The 23,635-nt window shown below is 40.1% G+C and overlaps 1 protein-coding gene across 2 annotated transcripts in view; it reads left to right on the top strand.

Annotated features, from left to right (window-relative positions):
• The window catches only part of ASAP1 (ArfGAP with SH3 domain, ankyrin repeat and PH domain 1), a 358,576-nt gene that overhangs the window by 264,470 nt on the left and 70,471 nt on the right, over positions 1-23,635 (top strand). For both annotated transcript variants that reach the window (XM_004451154.5, XM_058276037.1), the window contains exons 13-14: positions 3,958-4,027; positions 23,199-23,286. In XM_004451154.5, coding sequence (XP_004451211.1) covers positions 3,958-4,027; positions 23,199-23,286 — 158 coding nt within the window. The remainder of the gene's footprint in view (positions 1-3,957; positions 4,028-23,198; positions 23,287-23,635) is intronic.

The following is a 23,635-nucleotide window of genomic DNA, read 5'->3' as shown; positions in this document are numbered from 1 at the left end:
TTAAAGTAGCTGTGTAAAAGAACCATTTTTTTACACGGCTCACCTAAAGTCATTAAGATTTTCTAGAAATTAGAATTGCCTGTTTCTAAGTAATTAATGTCTATGCGCCCAAGAAAGGTTGACAAGGTCTTTCATAAAATGTTCAAGGAAATAGTCATCTGGTGCACATCTGCTGTGTGCCTGCCGGACCCCACAGGCTCATCCCATTCGACTCTTTTATAGACTGACAGTTCATTCAGAGAGGTTAAGTAATTTGACTGAGATGAGATAGTAAGTATGAGAACCCAAGTTTAAACCTGGGTCTTCCATGTCATTGCCAATGGCTCCCTGCTTGGTGTTCAAAGGCAGAGCAAGGGGGTACTACTGCTGTTGATCACTCTCGGGGTACAGAGAGCATAGACGGGCATAAGCTTACACACCTGACTCCTCCATTCTTTTGTTCTGTTCATCCTTAATGCATTTATTCCATATACATTCAGTAAGCACTCCAGTGACCAAGGCATTCTACTGGATACTGGAAGGTGACAGGTAAATAAGACAGGGTCCTTACCCTCACCTTGCAAGCAGTCTGCTTGAAGAAATGAGGAAAAAAAACATTGTCTGCTGGAGTTGGAAAGGAGATTGGTAGTCCAATCCAACTCCCAAATAATCTCAGTCAGCAAAGATGAATAATAGTAATGCAGAGTAGCTTGTGATTGCTTTCTGTGGAGGAAGGAAAATGATGAGATGCTTATACATGAGGACACACTTGTTAACTAATGACGACTGCAGATATGTTGTTTGATTTTCTCCTAAGTATCATTTGCTTAGTAGTTTCTAACCCCGGTTTTGGAATACTTCTTGTTACTTAAAGGATTGTTATACGGTTTGATTTAAAATTTTTAAAATAATTTTAAAACTTCATGGCCCAAAGGCATTTATCAAGGCAAAGGAACAATTGCCTTATATATATCTTCTCATAGTGGTTCTAGAAGTTGGTCGTTGTCTTCTTGATACAGATGGAGACAGGCTCCAACAAATTTAGTAAATGTGCAAAGTCACACAACTAGTGGGTGTTGGCAGTGGGATTGACATCCTAGTAATTTAATGTCAAATGACTAGGCTACTTTCTAGTAGAAAGTTCCTTTTCTGGAATTCCGAGATTCTGACATGGTGTAAATAGTGATTCCATATGGCACTCTCTGTGAACACCATATGGCAAAATTCCTTGATATGTCCATTCAGGAGCCACACAGTCTAGTGCCTCAGTGAAGTTTCCATTTCAGAGGGTGAGGGGAGATCATCGCAACTGAGACTATTCCATAGACGTCTCCAGAAAAAGTGTTTACAAAGATTGGGTATTACTGTTCTCAACTTTGAAGGTGACATCTTTGTATTGCTCCCCTTCTGGGAATTTGGAAGCACTGCACTAGCAATCTCTATTAACCTGAAAGATGAATGCTTTTGGGTTCCTTTCCTTGGCTTAATTAGCAGTGCAAGAGAAAAATGGTTACCCCCCTCCCCTTAATTCATATGTATAAGAAAAACTGATGAATATATAGACATTACTAAATAAAATAAATAAACTGAATAAGGACGTTCTCCTCGGGGTTGACTAGTTGGCTTACTTTTTTAAAAATGTGGTGCTTGTAAAGGCTGACACTGGTTCTGGCTTAGTGTGTACAGGGAATACCTCGCCCATGTCCACGGGCTTTTGTGATAGTTGGCAGGACTGCAGAACTCCTTGCAGCGGTGTTACATTAACCTAATGCAGGTGTCATTATTTGACAAGAACTAGCTCTAATCAAACATTTCCCTAGTCAGTTCTTTCAGAAGAAAGTATGTGATGAAGTTATAATTTGAGGATGGTTTGTCAGGTCTAAATTACCTCCTGAGAAGACTAGCATTTTGAGCATAGTGTGTTCAATTTTACATTAAATCAGATGAAGTAAAATACTTATTTTCCCATGTGAAGCGTGCTTTGGAGCAAACTGGGCTTCTAGTAGTTACTCAACAAGAGGACAATATTAACTGTTTTTAGAGTTGGTTTTAAATTCGTGGTGTATTGGATTTCTTACAGAACTAATTTTAACAAAGAAAAGGAAAACAAAAGGTGATATTATTTTAGATGCCTGGGAGAGCTACAGCAGTCTCTTCTAATGCTGTTTTGTTTCCATGGCAATCAGAAGGTCTAAGAAGCCTTCTCCTGGGCTAAAGAGTTGCTCTTCTTGCCTGTTTCTATTTAAGTGATGGAAACGGTCTCAAGGACTACATCAGCACCTGCCGCCATGTGCACATCTGCCGCATTTGCAATCTCTTACCTGTACCTGGAGCTTCATAAACAAACTGAAATTAATTCTCTTGGGTTTTTTCCATCCTGCTGCATCATCAAATGAAAATTTTCAATGTTTATATCACTCACGGATACTTTCGAATGGCTTAGCCACAGTTTGCTTTCCCTTAGGAATCACTAACAGTTTTCTTTCCAGGGTGCTAAGGCTTCATTTGGCTTGAAAGACCCCAGAGACAAGATGCACAGAGTTACCAAAAAATAATGATGGGGAGTGGCTGTAACTCAGTGGTTTGAGCACTTGCTTCCCATGTACAAAATTCCAGGTTCAATTCCCGGTACCTCATAAAATATAAAATAAAATCTTTAAATTAAAAAAAAAAAAGATAGTATTTGAGCCCTGGGCCCTGAGCTACTTTCTCTATATCCTGACGCAGCCCCACCCCTAATCATCTTTGCATGGCAGACCTTTCATGTTACTTTCTTCATTTAAAAAAATATATATTTTTAATTACAGAAGTAATAAAGTAATATAGCCTTCTTGTAAAAGAGCCGCAGATATTATCAAAAACTCCTTAGCACCAGGTCTGGGCCCACTCCAGAGACGAATACTTTTATCAGTGACGTATGCCTCTTTCCAGACCCTTTTGTTTGCATGTATACATATTTGTTTGTACTCACAGAAAGCAGAGAATACTGCCTTATGGGTTTGAGATTTTTGGGTGTGTGTTTTTTTAATATTACTAGATAATTCCTTAAGTATCTTATAATAGCTTGCTTTTTTTAAACAACAATATGCTTTAGCAATCAATATATCAACACATATGTAGTTACATCATTCACTGAACTCGTACACAGTGCTCTCTACTATGACCGTAACTATAATTCATTTGTTCATTGTTCATTCTCCTATTTGATTTCTGTTGTTTCCCATTTTAACTATCAAAAACAGTGCTGTTGAAATTAACATAACTTGCAGGCTATAGTTAACAGCAATATTATAATATTCTTGCATCAGTGTCAAAGAAGGTACTATATCAATGCTAAGGGCCAAATATGGGATTTTTTTCTTTTGGACTAAGGAAAACATTTACTGAGGTGATGACTGCACACCTCTAAAGAAAGTGAGAGCCACTGAGTATATATTTCAGATAGACGGTACAAGGCATTGAACTGTATAATACAGTGAACTGCTTGGTGGTGAGATAGAATGTGAATAATGATACAAATGTGAGAGTGTTCTCTCCTGAACTATAACAAATGTAAAATACTAATACATGGTGTTAATAATAGGCATATGGAAAAATATATATCAAATGTCTGCTGTGGGCATTGTTGTTGGTAATAGTCTGATGGCGTTCTTTCATAATCTGTAACAAATGTTGCACAACAAGGTAAGGTGTTGGTGGAGAGTTGTGGAGTGGGAACTCTGCACATTATGCATGATTGTTTTTGTAAAGTCACAACTTCTTTCATAAAAACATGTATTTTTAAAAGTGCTGTAATCAATGTCCTTATACATGCGTACTTGTCTGAATTACCTTCCATCTGGGATAATAAAAAGCACCCAGAATTTTCTATTTAGTGGTGGGTTTTTAAATAAATGTTAACATACGTAATATCATATAATTGCATGCCCCAGAGTGAATCAGGTCCTATTTCATGTTTGTGATTGACCTGCTCCATAGGCTCCGGAAAGTATGGCAGAGAAGGAAGTGCGCAGTCAAGAATGGAATTCTGACCATCTCCCATGCCACGGTAAGAGTCTCTGGTAATTTATCTTGGTGTGTTTGTTATGCTTTCTGTCCTCGTAAACTAGAAAGGACTTATGATATGACCAGCCAGAAATTCAAGTATGAAGTTTTACCTGAATATATTTAATGTATGGATTTAGGCCAGATAGGTTGGGATATTCCCTTGCAAAAAAAAAAAAAAAAAAAAAATGTGATGTTTGTCTTATTCTGTACTGTCCTGAGTTGTTCATTGTTCCACTAGAACTTTTATTTTTTTCTCCCTCAAACGGAATCAATTATTTGATTTGTAGCATCTTATTCTTTAGGAAATATCATTGGAGTTGTTGGGAAAAACCTGAAGTTTTCTGAATTATAAAAGTAACAGACATCCTTGCATCAAAAAACAATTTAAGAAATAAAATAATGTGTGTAAAAATTTTCTGCCTTGATATCAATAAAAGAAATGCACAATAAAATGAGTACTATTTTGTCTTTAAAACCAGCAAAAAATTATTCTTAAAGATGATAAAATTATAATGCAAAATGTATCAAGCAGGAACAGAAATGGCAAGCTATACCTAGAGGCTTTAAAAATGTGCATGCAGTTTAACCCACTTATGCCAGGTAGGAGAAGTTCTAGTTAAATTTCAGTATCCTTGCCAAATGATGTCCCAAAGTTATGATAAACAGTTAATAATTGCTAACTAGATAGTAGAAATGAGGAGTGAACTATTATTGCATTGGCAGTTTTTCATTATTCATAGCCAAGTTTAGATTTCCTTCTATTAAGGAGAAGTACCACTTATTAACTGCTTCATGTCAGAAACTTCCTAAAATGTATTTTACTTCATCCTCCTACCAGTTCCATGTGGCATTTATAACATTCATTTTACAGATGAAGAAACGGAGGTACCAAGAATATCCTTGACTTGGCTGTTGTTGGCAGAGTCAGAATTTGGACTTGGGTCTGCCTGACATGCCTCTTCTAGTCTAACTCTGGACCCACAGAACCCTGTCATCTTACTAGCTGTGCGCTCCCCAGGGTACTTATCAGGTCTCATTCCTCAGATCGTCCTCTCTGGGGCTTAGCAGTTAAGTTCCCTCTGTCCCTTGCTCCCTTTTGCCTGTTGTGATTCCTCAAGAGGTCTTCAGCATCCACCAGCAACGCCTCTGAGATTTTAACTGTCTTGCTACTTGTGACTTAGATCAACTAGTAATTATCACTGAAGATACCTAGTAATTATTTATTCAGCAAACTTTTATGAGTTTCTACTCTGGCAAGTGCTGGGCTCGGCATCTAGGATACATAAATAGAAAATGAGGTAATTTTGACCTGCTCATATTTAATTTCATACACAAGAGTATCATGAATCTGAAATCCTATGAAGAACTTCTGACAGTAATAAGAACATTAGTTGATACTAATTAATCACTTACTATGAGCCACGTATGGTAAGTTCTTTATATATATTACCATATTTAGTTGTCACCACAACCTACCAGGTAAATTATCTTATTAAAGAACCTATGTAATTGCTCAAGTTATACAGCTGATAAAATGCTGAAGCTAGGATTTCACTCTTACAGCTTTCGTGAATATGTGGCTCACTTTTGGTAAGTCATGATCAGTGTCAGTTTGCCAGGCAGGAACCCTCTCTACTCATCCTGTTTGGCCATTAAAATACTTGTGGACTGTAGAGAGTGGATGTAGCTCAGTGACTGAGTGCCTGCTTCCCATGTACGAGGTCCTATGGGTTCAATCATGGGTACCTCAAAAAAAAAGAAAAGAAGCTGTATCATTAAAAAATTCTCTATCATAAAGATTCTGGTCTTTTGATCCACTGTCAGAAAGACTTAAGGGAGGAGGTAGCTTTTGTGGAGTACTCACCATGGGCTGGTGGTGTTGAAGCACCTTACCACAAGCTGTTTTTGTAGTTGCTGTTACTACCCTGATTTCATAAGTGATGGGTTGGCCTCCATTCTAGCCCTGCATTTCCTTCTGTGGGAGTGAAGATTCCCACCATCAAACTTTGGCTTTTCACGCACACCTGTCATCCTTCTCCTCTTCATCCTCATGGTGGCTAACATGTTTTGAATGCCTACCTGTGCTAGGCTTTCACCAGTACCTTAATGTGTAATCCTTACAACCACTCTAAAATAGAGGTGACATTATTTCCATTACAGCCAAGGAAGCTGGGGCTCAGAGAAGTTAACTTACCAAGATGGCACAGCTTGAGAATCTGATACAGGTCTGGGCTGTGCTCTTAACATTCATATACACACCAAGACATGAACTTGTTCTTACGGGCAAGTCCAGTATCCCCCAGTGTAGGTTCCACGTTGGGCCATCTCAGGACAAGATCGCCCTGAACCGGCGGTGCCTAGGAGTTGGCTGCAGTAGAGAATGCCAGTGGTACAGGCTGGAATTCTGGGAGTACCAAAAGCAGGATGTGGCTCTGTGGGAGGCTATTCATTTCTGTAGTAAAGACAATACAGACAGCCCTGCACTCTTGTGATGAAAAACTCAGGGTGACTTCTCCCAGGTTACATATTCCATCCTCTTTGCTAACTACAGGGTTGCCCTATCTTTGCTCGAGCTCCAGAGGCTCTCTGTGGCCAAAAGACTTTAAAGCTTGCAACAGTTAGAACAGTGCCTTCTTGGAGTAACTGATGTTTTGAGAGAGGTTTCAGCTGCATCTTTTTGTATGGTGTAGATGGAACATGTGGTCATTAGGACTGGAACAGTTGCCTAAATGTGACTGTGAGACCACACATCTTTCTCACCTTTGTGGACACAGTTTTGCCTCTGAAATTGAGTTTCTACCAGAGCAGCCATTCCTGACTTTCACAGCTATAGGGACAGTGAGGCAGCTGTGTCAGCAACCTAAATCATTAGCCTGTTAGAATATATAGACTTACCCATCTTTCAGAAGTTTAATGGAGGTGCTTTCTTCTTTACATGAACCTGAGATTACCAGCTCTGTTACCTGCATCTTTATAACCCTGCACTGCTCAGTCTTCAGTTTCCTGAGCCCTACTCAAGTCTGGTGTTGTCTGATTTTATTAGCTGAGTTGTGTCTAAATAGTGTATGAGCAGAAACAAAACCCAGAAATCCTCCATGGGAAATGTTACTACTTCTCTACTGCTGAGGGCCTCTTCTTCAGGGTAAATATATTAGACCAAAATTTTTGATCATTTGACTTAGATCGTAAGTTTTTTGTCAGACATTTGCTATGTGTACCTTGTCTATCCTCTGCTGAAGAGTTCTTCTCTTGGATTCATCTGGCTAAGCACTGTTCAGTGGCATTTTGACAGGTTTTATAATGACCTTACCATGTTATGTCTATTTGCTTTCCTTAAGAATCTGCTGTGGAAAGCAGTACAGTGTGTTGGGAGATCACATCGTTGATGAAGTGAATCAGACAGCCTGGATTCATATGTCAGTGGCACTGCTTACCACTTATATGTGCTTACCACTTTACTTCTAAAAAAAACTCTGCCACACTCACTTTTTCTCTCCTGCCAAAACACACTGATTATGGCTAAGCCAACTGTTGATATGCATTCTTAAAGAACTAATTAACAACAATATCACATCAGCCATATTGTTTAGTAGTGAGAGAATGGACTTTGGCATCTGTCAGATTTGATTCTGAATCCCACCCTTTTCATTCACTATGTGACCTTGAGAAAATTATGTAACTCAGAGATCACAGGATTAAATGAGGCATCATTGTCATGTTGTGTTGTCACTTATGCCATGTATGGGCACTCAGCTGATGATAGGGATTGCTGTTACTGTTAACCTCATGGACTGGCATGGAGGGAACTGAAACCTATTTACGAGCAGCAGGCTCTCCTACTACCAACACCAGGATTGGTTGATCCACCTCTCTTGCCCCCAGAGCAGCCCAGGAAAGAGAGGTTCCTTCACCTCAGATCTCATTCCTTCCCACTGACTTGTGTTGCTCTGTTCCCCACTTTTAATTTGCAGTGTTGTTATCAGAGCACAGACCTAATTTCAGACCTTTTTTCTGTACCCTTTACATCACTTATAATCACATCCCTGCTTCTGCAGAAAGGTCTCCATAAGGTTTGTTCCATGGATCCCTTCCTTTGGCAGTCAGGTGAAAACCACAGACCCCTTACTAAGGGGTCTATGCACACACTATGCTGTGTATTATTAGCTAATAAATATATCACACCAGCATGTCCCCACAAGAATGTTCTTTTTATTTTGTGTGTGTCATCCCTCCCTGCTCCGCCCAAAATGGTTCCCTCATCTGTCTGCTCATTGTGTCTGCTTGTTTTCTTTAGGAGGCACTGGGAACCGAACCCCAGGATCTCCCATGTGGCAGGTTGGGCACTCAACTGCTTGAGGCACATCTGCTCCAAATAATGTTTTTTAAATTTCAGTTCAAGCTCACAGCCCCTTGTTAAGAACCCCTTCTGTAGCCAGTTTTAGCTGGCTTTTCCTGACTTTGCAAATATCTATGATTACTTAGAATCGGGTTGAAAATCAAGGCCAGTAGTTTCCTGGGAAAACATGTGGGATTCAGTGATTTCTGAAAAAGTAGGGGAAAGCTTTTGCTATCAGAATACTTAGGGGCCCCTTACACCTGGAAATTCCTCCTTCTTAAAGGGCCCCAGTCAGTGTCACTGTTAACATTGTTCTTATTAAAGTAATTCAGGAAAGGACAATGCATGCATTTGGGTTAATGGAGTGTGGTTTATTGTCTTAACCACCGGAAGATCTATTCCAAGTGCTGTTTATCTCCCAACTTACTATTCTAGGGAAAAATAATTTGTGTGTGCACCTGCAAGATTTGCAGCCTACCCCTAAAAGATTTTACCTAAGAATTCATTGCTCTTGTTTTTCTTTTAATTTACTATTCAAAGTAATATAGCAATATACTATCAAATTCAATAGAAATCTCTGAATTTGCTATTTTGATAATAGTGTTAATGATAATGGCTTCCATTTGTGGATTATGTGGTATGTTCTGAGCATAGTCTAAGATGCTTTCATTTCAAAATACATTCCTAACAACCCTGTGGCAAACATTTTAGTCTGCCTCAAAACATAAGGGTAAAGATGTTTCTATCAAGCCACTAAAACATTATAAATACATTTCTATACCTTTGAATTGCTTCCTTTTCCTTTTTTTAATAGAAACATTTATATAATAAAATAAATTATAAAAGAAAGTATAAGAATTGTAGTTGAGGTATTTATTATAATAAGTGCTCTTCAAATATCTAATTGTCAGGCCCCAAAGCTTGTGCTCTTTCTAGAACATCTATCAAATCAGATGCCAAATTGTTAGGTCTTTGAAAATATAATAATAGTTCTTCTTCGGAATGAAATAAACTTCTTACCTTGTCATTGACTAGATCATAGTATCTTGGAGTAGAAAAGGTTGACAGGGTTTCCTGAAAGGAAGTTAGGGAGTGGGGGGTAAGGGAGATGGGACCATGAATGTATTACAAGGGTTCCATGAATGTATATTTGAATCTAAAGACTGACTAAATTGTCTTACATTTTCTGAATGACTGCGATGCTCTTATGATTAACCCCATAACAGCCATTAAACTCATAAACCTTTTAATCAACCAATACTAAAAGACTTTTACTGTCACAGAGAAACCCACTAAGAAGGTTGGGTGTTTAATTCAAAAGGTTGGGAAACCAGCTGGCGTAGGTCAGGCCTGTGGCCACATGCCTGGTGGTCTGTGCTCCTTTTAAAAGGGGAGGCGAAGAGCACAGCTTTTAAGTCAACCTGTAATTAAATGCTCATTCAGCTACTTAGTGTGTGTACCTTTTGTTAAGCTACTAAACTTTTACTCCTCACCTGTAAAACAGAATCACAGTACCTGTCTTTTGGGTGTTGCAAGAATTAGATGAGATGATGCACTTAAAGGGTTATGGAACCCGACCACAGTAAGTGTTAAATGTTCTGAAAAGGTGATTGTTCTGTCTTCATAATTATCACCACCATCACTAAGCAGAGAGCAGACTGCCTGGGTTTGAATTCCAGTGCTGCCTAACGAGAGTTTCTCCATCCAAATAAAATGGAACTACTAATAGTACAATTCATGGATGGTTGAGCAGATTGAGTTCACTGATGAACAAGATGTGGGACATAATTATTGCTAAGGAATGTCAGCTGTTATTATTGCTACTATTACCTCTTCTTCTCTAATTGTTGCTACCTCTGTTTTAAACTGTGGCTTATGGGAATTCTTTTATATTTGTATTTCCTTTATCCTTCTCAGTATTTTATGAAGGATGTTTTGGTCACCTATCCTGTCATAGAACTCTAATTTCTGCCTGTTAGGGGTTAACAGCAGCTCTCTCACCTTCCACAGTATTTCACCAAAGCAAGAATCTGATATATCTCTTCCTGTCATTACACTCTTTGAACCTGTGGACAGTTTTCCAAAGTCTTGTTTTTCAGACTTGTTTTTCCATCCAGAGCCCTGATAAGTTGACTTCAGGGCTTTAAAAGATGCACTAAAAGTGCATTAAGGAAGCAGAGAAAGCCTTGCAAAGGGTTTGTTCCCTTCCTTAAAATGTGTTCCGTGATACAGCCTTAATGGCATTGTGGGGCTATTCTGGACTCCCTCCACTCCCCACCCCAATTCCATGTCTTTGTCTTCATGGTCACTGCAAGAAGAGAATATTTTCCTTTCCCCTGAGAGAGTAGAAAACAGCACTGTGAATTGTAAAAGGGCACTTTGCAGCCAGGTATACCCATGCCCAGACTCTTGAGCAAGCTCTAAAAACTTGGGTAAGTTACATAAGCCATTTTTAAAAAAAAAAAAAAAGTTTTTTGTTTTTTTTTTAAATTTCTCTCCCCTTCCCCACATTGTCTGCTCTCTGTGTCCCTTCACTGTGTGTTCTTCTGCATCCACTTGCATTATCCGGTGGCACTGGGAAACTGCATCTCTTTTTTGTTCCCTTATCTTGCAGCGTCAGCTCTCCATGTGTGCAGTGCCCTTCCTGGGCGGACTGCACTTTTTTCATGCAGGTGGCTGTCCTTGTGGGGCATGCTCCTTGCTCATGGGGCTCCCCTACACGGGAAGGCCCCTGCGTGGCAGGGCATTCCTTGCACACTGCAGCACAGCATGTGGGCCAGCTTACCACATGGGTCAGGAGGCCCTGGGCATCAAACTCTGGACCCTGCATATGGTAGACAGATGCTCTATCAGTTCAGCCAAGTCTGCTTCCCACTTAATGTAAACCCTTGGAACCTCAAATTCCTCAGATGTAAAATGGGAATAATTGGCTTTTTAATTTTTTTATACCTTCCTAAGCCAAACTCTGAATTAAGTAGTACAGATGCAGTAGTGAGTCGTCCTTGCCCACCTGGAGCTTGGAGTAAACAAAGGATTAATGCTCTAAAAGAAATGAGCAGGTTGCTGTGATAGAAAAGAAATAGGGCACCTGCTGTAGTGTGGTCAGGGAAAACTTGTCCAGGCTGAAACAGTAAAGCTGGATGCAGAGTATTCCCAATAGAAGAGGATAGTCTAAATTCCTGAGGCCAGAAATAATGCCCAAGGAGTCTAAAATAAGCCAGTATAGGTAGAAATGATAATACCTTCCTTTTTTCCTTGATAAGGTTTTTGAGGTTTAAATAAGACACAATTTGGAAAGTGAGTACAATCTATATATTCTGGATACCAAAAAGGAGGTGAAATTCAAGAATGAGCTTAGTATAATTGAGGTCTCAATTAAGCAAGAACAAGAAAAAAAAAGTGTCTTGAACCAGTATTATTTTAATTTCTAGTTAAATTGTTCCCTCCCATAGCTAAATAATAACTCTCTATTTTATGTCTCTTCCATCAGCTCAGGTAGTACCATTTTCCCTACACTTTATCAGTCAGCTCCTCACCCTACTGCCCTTGTGACATGTAAGTTTTTATCAAAACAAGACAAAAGACCAAAGTTGACTGATAAAACAATGCAAAATGCTACGTCAGGACCAAAGACACTAGTGTTAAGTTTTCTTAGGTTCACAAGTAGAAAAAATACAGTTGTTACAGTACAAACAATGTTACGTAGACATAAAATAAGGAGCGTTATTTCCAAAACTAGTGGTCACGTGGAAATCTTTATAGGTCAGGGTTCTTTAGAAAAAAAAACAGAACTTTCCGGATATAGAGATTTATTGTAAGAATTGGCTCATGTACTGTGGGGATTGGCAAGTCTGAATTCCGTAAGGCAGGCCTCAAGTTAGGAACTCTGATGAACGTGACAGTGAATTCCACAAGAGAAACTGGCTGTCTGCAGTAAAGATAGAAATTCTTCTTCCTGACTGCACAGTTCCTCAGTTCTTCCCATTAAAGCCTCCAACTAATCGGATGAGGAGATCCTTCTCATTGCTGAAGCATTCTCCTTTGTTGGTTGTAGATGTAATCAGCCATAGATGCACTCAACTGTCTGGTGACTTAAATCCATGAAATGCCCTCACAGTAACAGTCAGGCCAGTGCCTGCTAACCAAGCAGTTGAACCCATAACCTAGCCAAGCGGACATGTAGAATTAACCACAGTAGGCTTCTGCTGCATTGGAGATGCAGACCTCAATATGTTAACATTTATTAGAGGGCTTCCCATATTCAAGTTTTATAAAATATTAAATATAGAAGTTGGGAAGCAGACTTGGCCCAATGGATAGGACATCCACCTACCACATGGGAGGTCCACAGTTCAAACCCCTGGCCTCCTTGACCTGTGCAGAGCTGGCCCATGCGCAGTGCTGATGCATGCAAGGAGTGCCGTGCCGTGTAGGGGAGCCCCATGTGCAAGGAGTGCGCCCCGTAAGGAGAGTCGTCCGGCGTGAAATAAAGTGCAGCCTGCCCAAGAATGGCGCCGCACACACAGAGAGCTGACACAACAAGATAACGCAACAAAAAGAAACAGATTCCTGGTGCCGCTGATAAGGATAGAAACGGTCACAGAAGAACGTGCAGCAAATGGACATAGAGAGCAGACAACTGGGGAGGGGGAGGGGAGGAAAGGGAGAGAAAATTTTTTTTAAATCTTAAAATATATATATATATATATATAAGTCTGGTTTTATCTTACAGGTTGTTCATTCTTGTAAATAACACATTCTATGGGCATTTTTCCTGTATTTGAATACTGATGAAAAGTCTTCCCATTTGCTATGTGAATCCTAGGATTTCATAAGAGCAGCACCAATACAGAGTTCATTTAAGATGGAAATCCCTAACATTTATATCTCAGTGAAACCTTTATCAGTGAATAAAAGAGGCTGCAGTTAACTAGGTTAATCCAGTGATTTTCAGCCCTGATAGCACATTAAAATCATCTGGTCCCACCCTCTAGATATTTCAAGTACATGAAATCATACCATATTTGCCCTTTTGTGCTTGGCTTATTTCATTCAAAATGACGTCTTTAAGGTTTATCCATGTCGTCACATGCATCAGAACTTCATTCCTTTTGAACAATAATCCTTTGTGTATATATAACACATTTTGTTTATCCCTTCATCTCTTGCTGCACATGTGGGCTGCTCCCACCTTTCCTGCTATAAACATTAGTATACAAATATCTGAGTCCCTGCTTCCAGTTATTTGGAGTATATACCTAGAAGTGGAATTGTCAGGTCATACCGTAATTCTGTATTTAACTTTCTAAGGCTCTGGGAAGCTTTTAAAAATATATTGATGCTTTGGTTACACCTCCAGACCAGTTAAATATCTAGAATAAGCAAATACACAGAGATAGAAAGTAGATTCAAGATTACTGGGACCGAGGGGGAGTTATTGTTTAATGGGTAGAGAGTTTTGATGAAAAGTTATGGTGATATTGATAGCACAGTATTGTGAATATAATTAATATCACTGAATTGTACATGTGAAAGTGGTTAAAATGGGAAATTGTACCACAATAAAAATACTTAAAATAGAACTTCCCAGATAATTTGAATATTCATCCAGGATGGAGAACTGTTGAGTTCCCCCCGATTAGTTTGCCAGTGTTAAAGAGTAATGAGGAAGAAGAGGCTGTGGGGGGAGGGGGAGGCGGCGGGGGAGCATGGAAATCTGCGGCCAATTGCAGGGACATTTGTAAAGTTTGTGAACTAACTTGTCCTCGGTCAGAAGTTCGCCAGTTTGAAGCCTAATTCTCACCACCTTCTTCTTTATTCTGATTATCTTGTTAATACATGAAGTAGTAAAACCAGAGTGTAGTGGGCTAATCTAGGTGTCTTCCGAATCTCCATATCCTAAGTAGCCAGGTAAGCAAATGCTGTCACAAGTACCGTCTGGTTGCTGTGTCCTCTAAACTGCCTCCTGTGGTTCTTCCCTGTCTGCACGGAGCCCTCAGTCCATTTGCATGCCCTGGGTTTGCATGTTTGCTTGGGTTCTGGTCCCAAGGCTCTCCTCTGCTCCCCCTCTCCTGTACATACTGTCCCTGGTCGGTACCCCATTCTCTCTTTAACCCTTATGGTAGACACGATATGTTTGTACTTTTATAGTGACCTGATGAGTAACTCTCCCAGAAGTGTTTGCACTTTACAAGGAGTTCTGCCTTAATGTAGAGGGAAACTGTGAGAACAACTGAATAGTGTGCCTCAGCTCTGAAGACATAGTAGCTGACTTTTATTGAACGCTCACTACATGATTAGCATTTCACACACTTGGCACTGCATGGCTCTCATAAGGTAGTTGTTCTTACCTCTGCTATAAAGGCAAGAATTCTGAAAGTCATATAACAATTAAGTACTAAAGTCTAATTTGAACCCAAGAAGTTGAATTTAACCTTTGTTGCCTCCTATTTTTAAGAGAAGTGCTAGGCACTTGGCATTATTTTTTCAATCTTATGATGAGAGTTGAAAGTGAGAAGGGTTAACTTTTTTGCCCCTGGCTTTATTAGTGGATGGCTGAGTCGGGACTCAAACCCAGATCTGATTGTCTCCAAAATATGTTTTTTTCCTCCGTTGCTTCTTTCCATCCTACCATGCAACTTGTATAGTATGAATAAGTTGCTTTTCTAAATTAACAGAATATTGCATTGTTCCAGACATCCTGAACCAATGGAAACCTTCATTTCCCAAAGTATGGCATGACTAAAGCCAGATATTTTGTATAGCTGTCACTCACGTGGACTTCAAGAAGCAGCAAGAATTGCAACCTTTATTCCTGCTTACCTGCGCATCCTTAGTATAACAAGGTGTCACAGTGTAGACACGCCCTAAGATTTAAGGAACTGCCAAATAGATCTCTCCTGCTTTTTGTGTTGAGCAGCCATTAGAGGCATTTGTTTCTTAGATGGAAAAGAGGAATTTGTTTCTTAGATGGAAAAGGGAGGATGGAATTAAAGAATCAAAATGTAAGAGAGACTACAGATTGAAACCACAGACCCCACAGCTTGAGGGCTGTAGTCTTTAACCTTCCCTTGTAGGTTTAACCCAATGCATTTCACTCTGTTCTTCTACTGTAACTCTATAATTTTAGTAGAGCAGTTACTAATGACTTTAATTACTTTAATCTCATTAATTTCAAGCCCACAAATTCAGAAAGTGTGGCCATTTGGTTAGAGTGCATGTTACATGACAAGAATGGAAGCCGACAGAAAAGAACACACAGTGAATGGACACAGAGAGCAGACACCTAGGGCGGGGAGGGGAAGGGGAGAGAAATAAATAAAAATCATTTAAAAGAAAGAAAGTGTTTAGTCTTTACCAATTCGAAAGTACAAAACAGGACCTGCAGTCTGAAAGCAGTTGATTTTCACTCTACTCCCACCTCACCTTCCCAGTACAAGAAATTATGGATTTCTTAAAAATATTTTACCTTCACCTAAAGCAAAGATATTTAACCTTTTTGTGTCTTGCTTTCCTTATCTGTGAAAAGGTGTAAGAGTGGTACTGACTTTAGGGTTATTGTGAGGATGAAAAGAGTAAATACATGTCAAACAGAACAGTGTCTGACACAAATAAATTTTAAGTAATTGTCAAGATAGTAATGCTGGCTTGTTTTAATGGACTCCCATTGTGTATGAGAATGTTATAAGTCTGCTATAAATTTTTTTCCAAATTTTTAATTTTATCATTAAATTAATGCACTTTGTACACCTCTTCAGGGTCTATTTCCTAGGTTGGCTTTTGACCTCTGGTTAGGGTAAAAAGGCATGGATTAAAATGGTTACTACAGTTAAGTAAAAAATACTAGTTTAAAATGTCTTCCTGTGCTGGCCCAAATGCTATGTACTGGCAAATAGTAGGCACTCAATAAATGTTTGTGGAAATAACTGAAGAGTGATTATGCAGCTTATTCATCAGATACAGTAACAATACCTGCCCCACTTTTTATCAGGAGCCCTGATAAGCTCATTTTTTTGGTCTACAATATAATGTTAATGTTGAATCCAGAGTGGAACATACTCTCAAAAGTAGAGTATTGGGAAGCAGATTTGGCCCAATGGATAGAGTGTCCACCTACCACATGGGAGATCCAAGGTTCAAACCTAGGGCCTCCTGACCTGTGTGGTGAGCTGGCCTACACGCACTGTTGATGCACGCAAGGAATGCCCTGCCACACAGGGGTGTCCCCTGCGTAAGGGGAGCCCCATGCGCAAGGGGTGCACCCTGTAAGTAGAGCCACCCAGCACGGAAAAAGTGCAGCCCGCCCAGGATTGGCGCCTCACACACAGAGAGCTGATGCAGCAAGATTCCCCATGCCACTGACAAGAATACAAGCGGACACAGAAAAACACACAGGAAATGGACACAGAGAGCAGACAACTGGTGAAGGGGGGGAGGGGAGCAGATGGGGAAAGGGGAGAGAGAAAAAAAAGAGTATCAAGTTCCTTACTGCAATGAAAAAGATCTTTTTGGAAGTCTCCACTTGGAAACACATGTAGACACATACATCCTGCCAGCTAGAAGTCAGTCCTGTTTAAAGATGGTTGGAAGAGTTAAGGGAATCCACAGTCATCCACACTTGAGAATGAATTGCTGCAGTTACACGATCAGCTCCTTGTCTCCTAAGCTGTTTGCAGGATCACTAAGGGGATAAGAGTGCGTTAGTTTCGGCCACAAGATAGTAACTTTGGAACATGGAACAGGTCAAGAACAAGTTGGATTTCTCAGCAGGAATATTAAGTAATATGGGAGGGAAAATGAGGGAACTAGCCATTCAAGGACAGAAAGAACCCAAAAAAGGAAAACTATGTTTTCTTTTCAAAATTTCCAAAGGCTTGCCTTGACAGAGAAACAGCATGATGAATGGAAAAAACTCTGGGAAGAGTTTTGTTCAAATCTCAGCTTTGCCTTATATGTTCTAAACCATGGTCAGTTTACTTTGCCTTCTTAATCCTTGGTTTCATCAGTAAAATAGGTAAAATAAGGTACCTAGGTCATAGGGTTATTGCAAGAATTAATAGAATTTATGTATTAAGTTCCTAGTAGTTTAGGTCCCCAATGAATATTTGTTGAATAAATGAGTTCAAATAGTAAAAGCGTTCCCTCAAATGAAATATTTTCCAAAGCCAGTTTCAAAATGCACTGAAATTTGGGAGATAAGATTTCTTTGTAGGGGTAGGTGTTCAACATGTACCCCCTCACTTTTTGCCAGGGATTTGTTGTGATTATTGAATGCATGCAAAATACATATGTCCCTCTTGGGCACAGTAGGTGTCTAAATAAATATTTATTGAACGAAAACTTTGAAATGACCCAAGCAACGGAGCAGCTCTTTTACCAAGCATTAGTGTGGTAAGCAAAGCAAATGTTGTTTTATTTTTACCACACAGCAACCTCAACCTGGCTGTGTTAGTTTCCCCCCCTCCCAAATAATGATGTTCATTTCATATTTGTAAAGGAGAGCAATTCGAGAGAATGGGGAGGAAATACTTTCATTTCTGGACACTAATTCCAGTAGCAGCTCTTTTCTGCTAACAGAGAAGTATGCCTGTGCTAAAAACATTACACTTCCAGCAAAAACACTTCACTGTGGTGCAGACTAAGCTAAGGACAAACGTGTGGTGTTTGTTTTCTTTCAGGAGCTTCAGAAACATTAAGAATTGACTCATTCGGTTTCTAGGTGCAAGTCTACTTACATTTCTGATGACTGTCCTATACTGGATGGCCATTTTCTATTGTGGGTGGCAGAGCATTATTTCAGAGGGATATCATCATCATCACTTTTTTCATGTAACATACCCAGGGTTTCTGTAGTTGAACATTTTCAGCAATCAAAAACTTAGGTAGGTTTGCCTTTTGTCTCTCTCTGTAGAAAATGAATACACTTGTGTATATTTTCAGTTGAAGAGAAGCAGTTTACAAAACAATATATGCAGGATGAACCAACCTTGTTTGTTTAACAGGCAACACACGAATCTTGTTAAAATCAAGGTATTAGCTATGATTATCTCTGGGTGAAAAATTGAGATTAACCAAATAATGCTCGATTTCTTTTCTGCACTTTTCTCTCCTAATTTTTCTTCAGTGACTTTGCATTGTTTTTTTAAGATTTACTTATTTACTTCGTTTTTTTATTTATCCCCATGCCCCAGATGGTTCTCTCGTCTGTCTGCTCATTGTATGCTCACTTTCCTTCTCCAGGGGCACTGGGAACCAAGCCTAGTACCTCCCACATGGGAGGTGAGTGACCAGCGATCTGAGCCACATCCGCTCCCTGCGGATTATGGTATCTGCTGGCTTGTGGCATCTGCTCGTATAGGCATCTACTCATTGCGGTGGAGTGGCATCTAGCTTGTTGCAGCGGGAGCTGTGTCTGTTCATCTTCTTTAGGAGGCACCATAACCCAAACCCAGGACCTCCCCTGTGGTAGGCAGGTGCTCACCTGGTGAAGCCACATCTACTTTCCAATTTTGCAGTACTTTTTTTTCTTTCTTTCTTTTTTTGGCATTATTTTAATGAAAAGTTGTTTTAATGAAAAGAATGTGTTAGAAATCTCTCTTTTACTAACTTATTGTGTGCCCTTCTCCTAGTACCACTCCAGTAGCTTCCATTCAGGCCCTCAGTGCTCTTCTAGCTCACTCTCTCAGCCCCTTTCATACTCGTCTGCCTTCTCCACCACACACCCTCCTTATCAAGACCTTTCTGGAATTCAGGTCTAATTGTGTCACTCCCCTGATTACCTTCTTTCAGCAGATGACCCAGGTTCCTGGGACAAGAATGCGAATTCTTTAGCATGCACACAGCACCCTCCCTGCTCCCTGTCACCATCATCTACCACTGCTTGTCCTGTCACACGCAGCCCTTTGTACCACCTCTTCTTCCTCCTCACTCCTCCCATTTGTCTGCCTTGTCGATACCACCTCGGCCCCACCGCAAGACCCACTGGGGAGGGAGCCTTCTCTGAGTCTTCCGTGCACATCCTCACATGCAGGCCTCCAGCTGCCCTGGCACCCGACACATTCTAGGTACTTTGTCAGGTGTGTTACCCTTAGTTGCTTGATGGCATGGATCTTGTGTTCGTTCCTCAAATGTGCTTGGAATGTGGTAGAGGCATACTAGATAGAGTGAATATCTGTCCAATGAATAAATCAGTAGGTATTTCAAATTGGGCTTTTAAAATTTCTTTCATCAGTTATGAAAGCTAGTAATTGGGCAATCAAATGGCTTAGAGTCTGAGAAGATATTAAAATAGAAATTTTATTATTGAAATCTTTCTTTTGTGTATTTCTAAACCTTTGTCTTGTCAGAAGCCATGTTCTCCTGTGCCGGGGCATCAGTTGCTCCCTGAGGGGCACCATGTGCTGTCTTTCCAAGCTTTGAAAGACAGTGAAAGTGAAAGGGAAGGAGCGGGCTCTGGTCTGGTTCAATATGGGTTAATTTCCACACCCCACCACTTCCGTGCTGGGAAATCTTAGCAATGTTACTTAACCTTTCTATGTCGCCTTTTCTTTATCTAGCAAAAGAGACTAAAAAACTTCCTGCACAGGTGGTATACGAGCTCATATATATAAGTTGCCTGGATAAATATTTATTGAGTACATATTTCACAGACATTTTAGTGAAAAAAACAGAAAAATCTGTGCTCTTAGTGGAAAAGAAAGACAGAAAGCAAATAATGAGTAGTAAGAGCCAGAAAGAAGTTACAGTAGGGTGTGAGGGGATGGAAAGCTCCTGCGAGGGGGGTCAGGCTAGGAAGCTCCCTCTTTGAGGAGGTCAGAACTGGTTAGAGACCTGAAGTACGCGAGGGGGTCAGCATGGAATATAGAGGGAGCCCAGTGCTGCCGAAGGAGCAGTGGGTAGAGTGGCTGGAACTGAAGTCCGAGAAGGAGGCTGCAGGGAATACCTGGGAACTAAGGTATGACTGAGGTTTTTGTTCTGAGCTTGATAGGAATCATAAAGAGTAAGGACTCAACAAATACAAGTCTCCTTGGCTTTTCTTCCTTTTCTTAAACTGTTCCACAGTGAGGTAACCCTGGGCAAGTCATTTAGTCTTACTTTGACATTAGTCTACTAAAACCTCAGGAATGATTGATTTTGCATTCTTTAATCAGTATACCTGTAAATCAGTACAAATTGTTGAGAAAGTGCTTTGAGATTTATGAATGTTATATAAACATCTGGAGTTACTATTATTGCTATAGTTAGTGATTTCCATGCCTTCTGGTTCCTTGGTCATCAGACTCCAGTTAGACATACCATGAATATGTCAGCTGCTATGACAGTCCAAAATTGTGTGTTCTTTGCTTCCCAAAGTCATATTCAAGGTAATGGGTCATTTGTCTAATGCGTCACTGGCAGTTCATATTGGGGAAAGAATACTATTTTTGGTAATGTGAACCTCTGTCAATGAAGTTCATTGTTGATTTGGTACTTGACGGACTTCTAAGAGAATAAATAACATGTCATTATCATTGAAGTTTTGGGTCATTTATAGAATGACTTAATCTTTATCCTCAGAAGTTTTCCAGTAATACTCCTTGAAATAGTCAGTGGGTAGAAATGAGAGATGAGTGATGCCGTTAACTTTCCTGAACGCAATTAATACTAAGCCAAGTGGTTTCTCCTTTTTTTTTTTTCTCTTTGTATCTGTTGGTAAGGTTGTTCAGAAATCATCTAGTTAACCCTCATTGAAATTTGAATGGTGTCCAAACTTTCTTAAATTTTTCAAAGACATAGCCTTCTCTACTTACATTAATAAGAACTTGAAACCTCTTATTATGTACAGTCAACTTAACCTTGGGAAGTTCTGCCTTCTGTCTGGCCCAAATCTTCTGTAATTGGAGTGCATTTCTTCTCTGCAAATGGAAAACAGCTTCCCAGCCTTCCCCTTATAACAACCCTTCATGTACTTGAAGTTGGTTATTAAGTTACTCCTTAGCTCTCTTTCCTCTGGACTAAATGATGCCTTTAACCAATCTTCAGAGTTCCCATTTTCCACCCCTGTAATCATCCCTTGATCTTCTCTAAGCTTTTCTACCTCCTCCTTTAAATGTGGATTCCAAGTAGGAACCATTAACTAGGATCCCTCACTACCTCTCTCAGGCTGTCAGATGTCAGTGCCATTCAAATAGAAATAAGGTGATTTTATCACTTCCAAAAAGAAGAAATGTAGAGCCGAACAGTTCTTTTACAGTAGACTGGACCTTGGTCTGTGGCTGCAGCTGCTGCTTTGGGAATGTGAAGCCTCTGGAAACTCCAGGTCTACTCTAAGAAAACTTTGGAGGCCCATGAACTCCAGTCTCCCCTTTCTGGGTGTGGTGACCAGTTCTATAAAACTGGAATTCTTTCCCAAGCACTGTTTCCTCTGCAGCAAAACTCATGTACCAGGACTTGACTTCTTGGTGCCATTCTGAATCAAATATCCATGCAGTGTTATCAAACATGAACACCTGTGGGATCTCACATCTTCCACCCACCCGGTTTACTTGTTAGATACAGGACAGGAGGTCATTGCTTTCTGTGTCTAATCTCGTCGAAACTACAGGGTGTTGAGGTCTAAAAAATGGTCCAGAGAACACAGGAAGGAAAGTGGAATTCATTGCCCAGTGCCTGTTGTTGAGAATTAGAGGCACAGCTTCTCACTAAAATTGTCCTGATCCTACTATGCCATCTTTGTCACTCAGAGCTTTCTGGTTGATTCTCCAGTATGCCTCTCCCCTTCTCTTTTCCCCAAAAACTTTTCCTCTGGTGGAAATGTTCCTGAAATGAAGATTTTTGGAATCATGACTGTCAGTTGGACTAGGCATATAGACCTGACTAAAGATTTCCATTGCTCATTTCAGCAGGTTTTTCGTGTTCAAGCAAAGCCCAGCCTAGACACTCAGACACTTTGCTCTTTTTGTCAGCTTCTGCAGGAAGCAGGGGTCCTGCCGTCAGCCACTGACTGGCAGGTGACCTTGGGCAAGTACAGACAGGAGGGCAAGGAAGAGTTCTGACCAGAACCATCATGTGGCAAGACTCAGACTATGCAGTGCCTAGGTCAGCATGGCTATCTAGATACTGCAAGCTGTGTATGCTTTATATATGTGACTAGGAGATTTTCTGATAAGTGATATGAAGTCCTTATTATACTTACTCTCTCTCCAGATATTGGGGCTTATTAAACAATGCCTCACAGGTGGTAATTTTCCTTGCGTCTTTGAGAGAAGTAATATAAATTTCACAATGCAACCAAAATTCGTGAATACTTGTGATATTAGGTCTGAGGTAATGGATTACTGGGGTCATTTTGAATAGAAGGCTGAACAACATTTCATAGTAAGAGACAGTTTTGAAAGTGCCAACAGTCTGTACTTGAATATTTGTAGGTCCCAGAAGTGCATTTCCATGGACCATGCACACTTTTCGCTGAAAGCCAGGTAGATTATTGGTTCCATTCCCTTTATCACCGGGATATTAATGCACGGCATAGTTAAAGATATTTAGTAGGCACCTAATTTTTTTTCCTTCTTCAATGAGTCTCAGAATTCCAATGGGATAAATATGGCTTTACCAAGTTTGCCAGCTCATATTTGAGGACAGAAACTTAGAGATGTGGTACCTTCTTGTGGTAAAGGTAGAACAGTGCTCATGTGTCTGTTTTCTTCCTTGGTAAAAATATTTTCTTATGTCATTGAGCAGTAGCTATTGTGGCAGGCCTTGGGAAATTGCACATCACCTCTGAAAGGCACTGAGCCTGCAGGTGAAAGGGAGAGGTGCTCCATATAACTTCTCTCTCTTCTCCTTTCTCTTTTTCCAGTCTAACAGACAACCAGCCAAATTGAACCTTCTCACCTGCCAGGTGAAACCAAATGCTGAGGACAAGAAGTCTTTTGACCTGATATCTCGTAAGTCCTGTTTCTGTCAAAGTCAGTTATTGTAGATTCTGGTACCTGCACATTCTCCGGATATGGAAGCAGCAGCTTTTCCAAGCAGGACTTCTGAAAACTGGTCCATGAACAAATTGTTATTCCTGCATTTGCACTTCAAGAAAGATCCCTCAGGTCTCCTATTTAGCTCTAAGCCCACCTGCAGATGGGAAGACTTATTAAAGATTTGACCAGGAATGCGCTAGAGTTTAGATGTTTACAGTGAACTTAACCAGTTCTTGACCATGGGCAGGCAGTTTTATGTCCTTGGAGAGATTTTTCCAAATATATTCCCATTTCTCTCCTAGATCTTCTGAATTACCATCTT

This window comes from Dasypus novemcinctus, chromosome 14, assembly GCF_030445035.2.
Source record: "Dasypus novemcinctus isolate mDasNov1 chromosome 14, mDasNov1.1.hap2, whole genome shotgun sequence".
In the NCBI taxonomy this organism is placed as follows: domain Eukaryota; kingdom Metazoa; phylum Chordata; class Mammalia; order Cingulata; family Dasypodidae; genus Dasypus; species Dasypus novemcinctus.
Note: the sequence above shows the minus strand (reverse complement) of the source record. Positions and strands in the feature narration are given on the sequence as shown.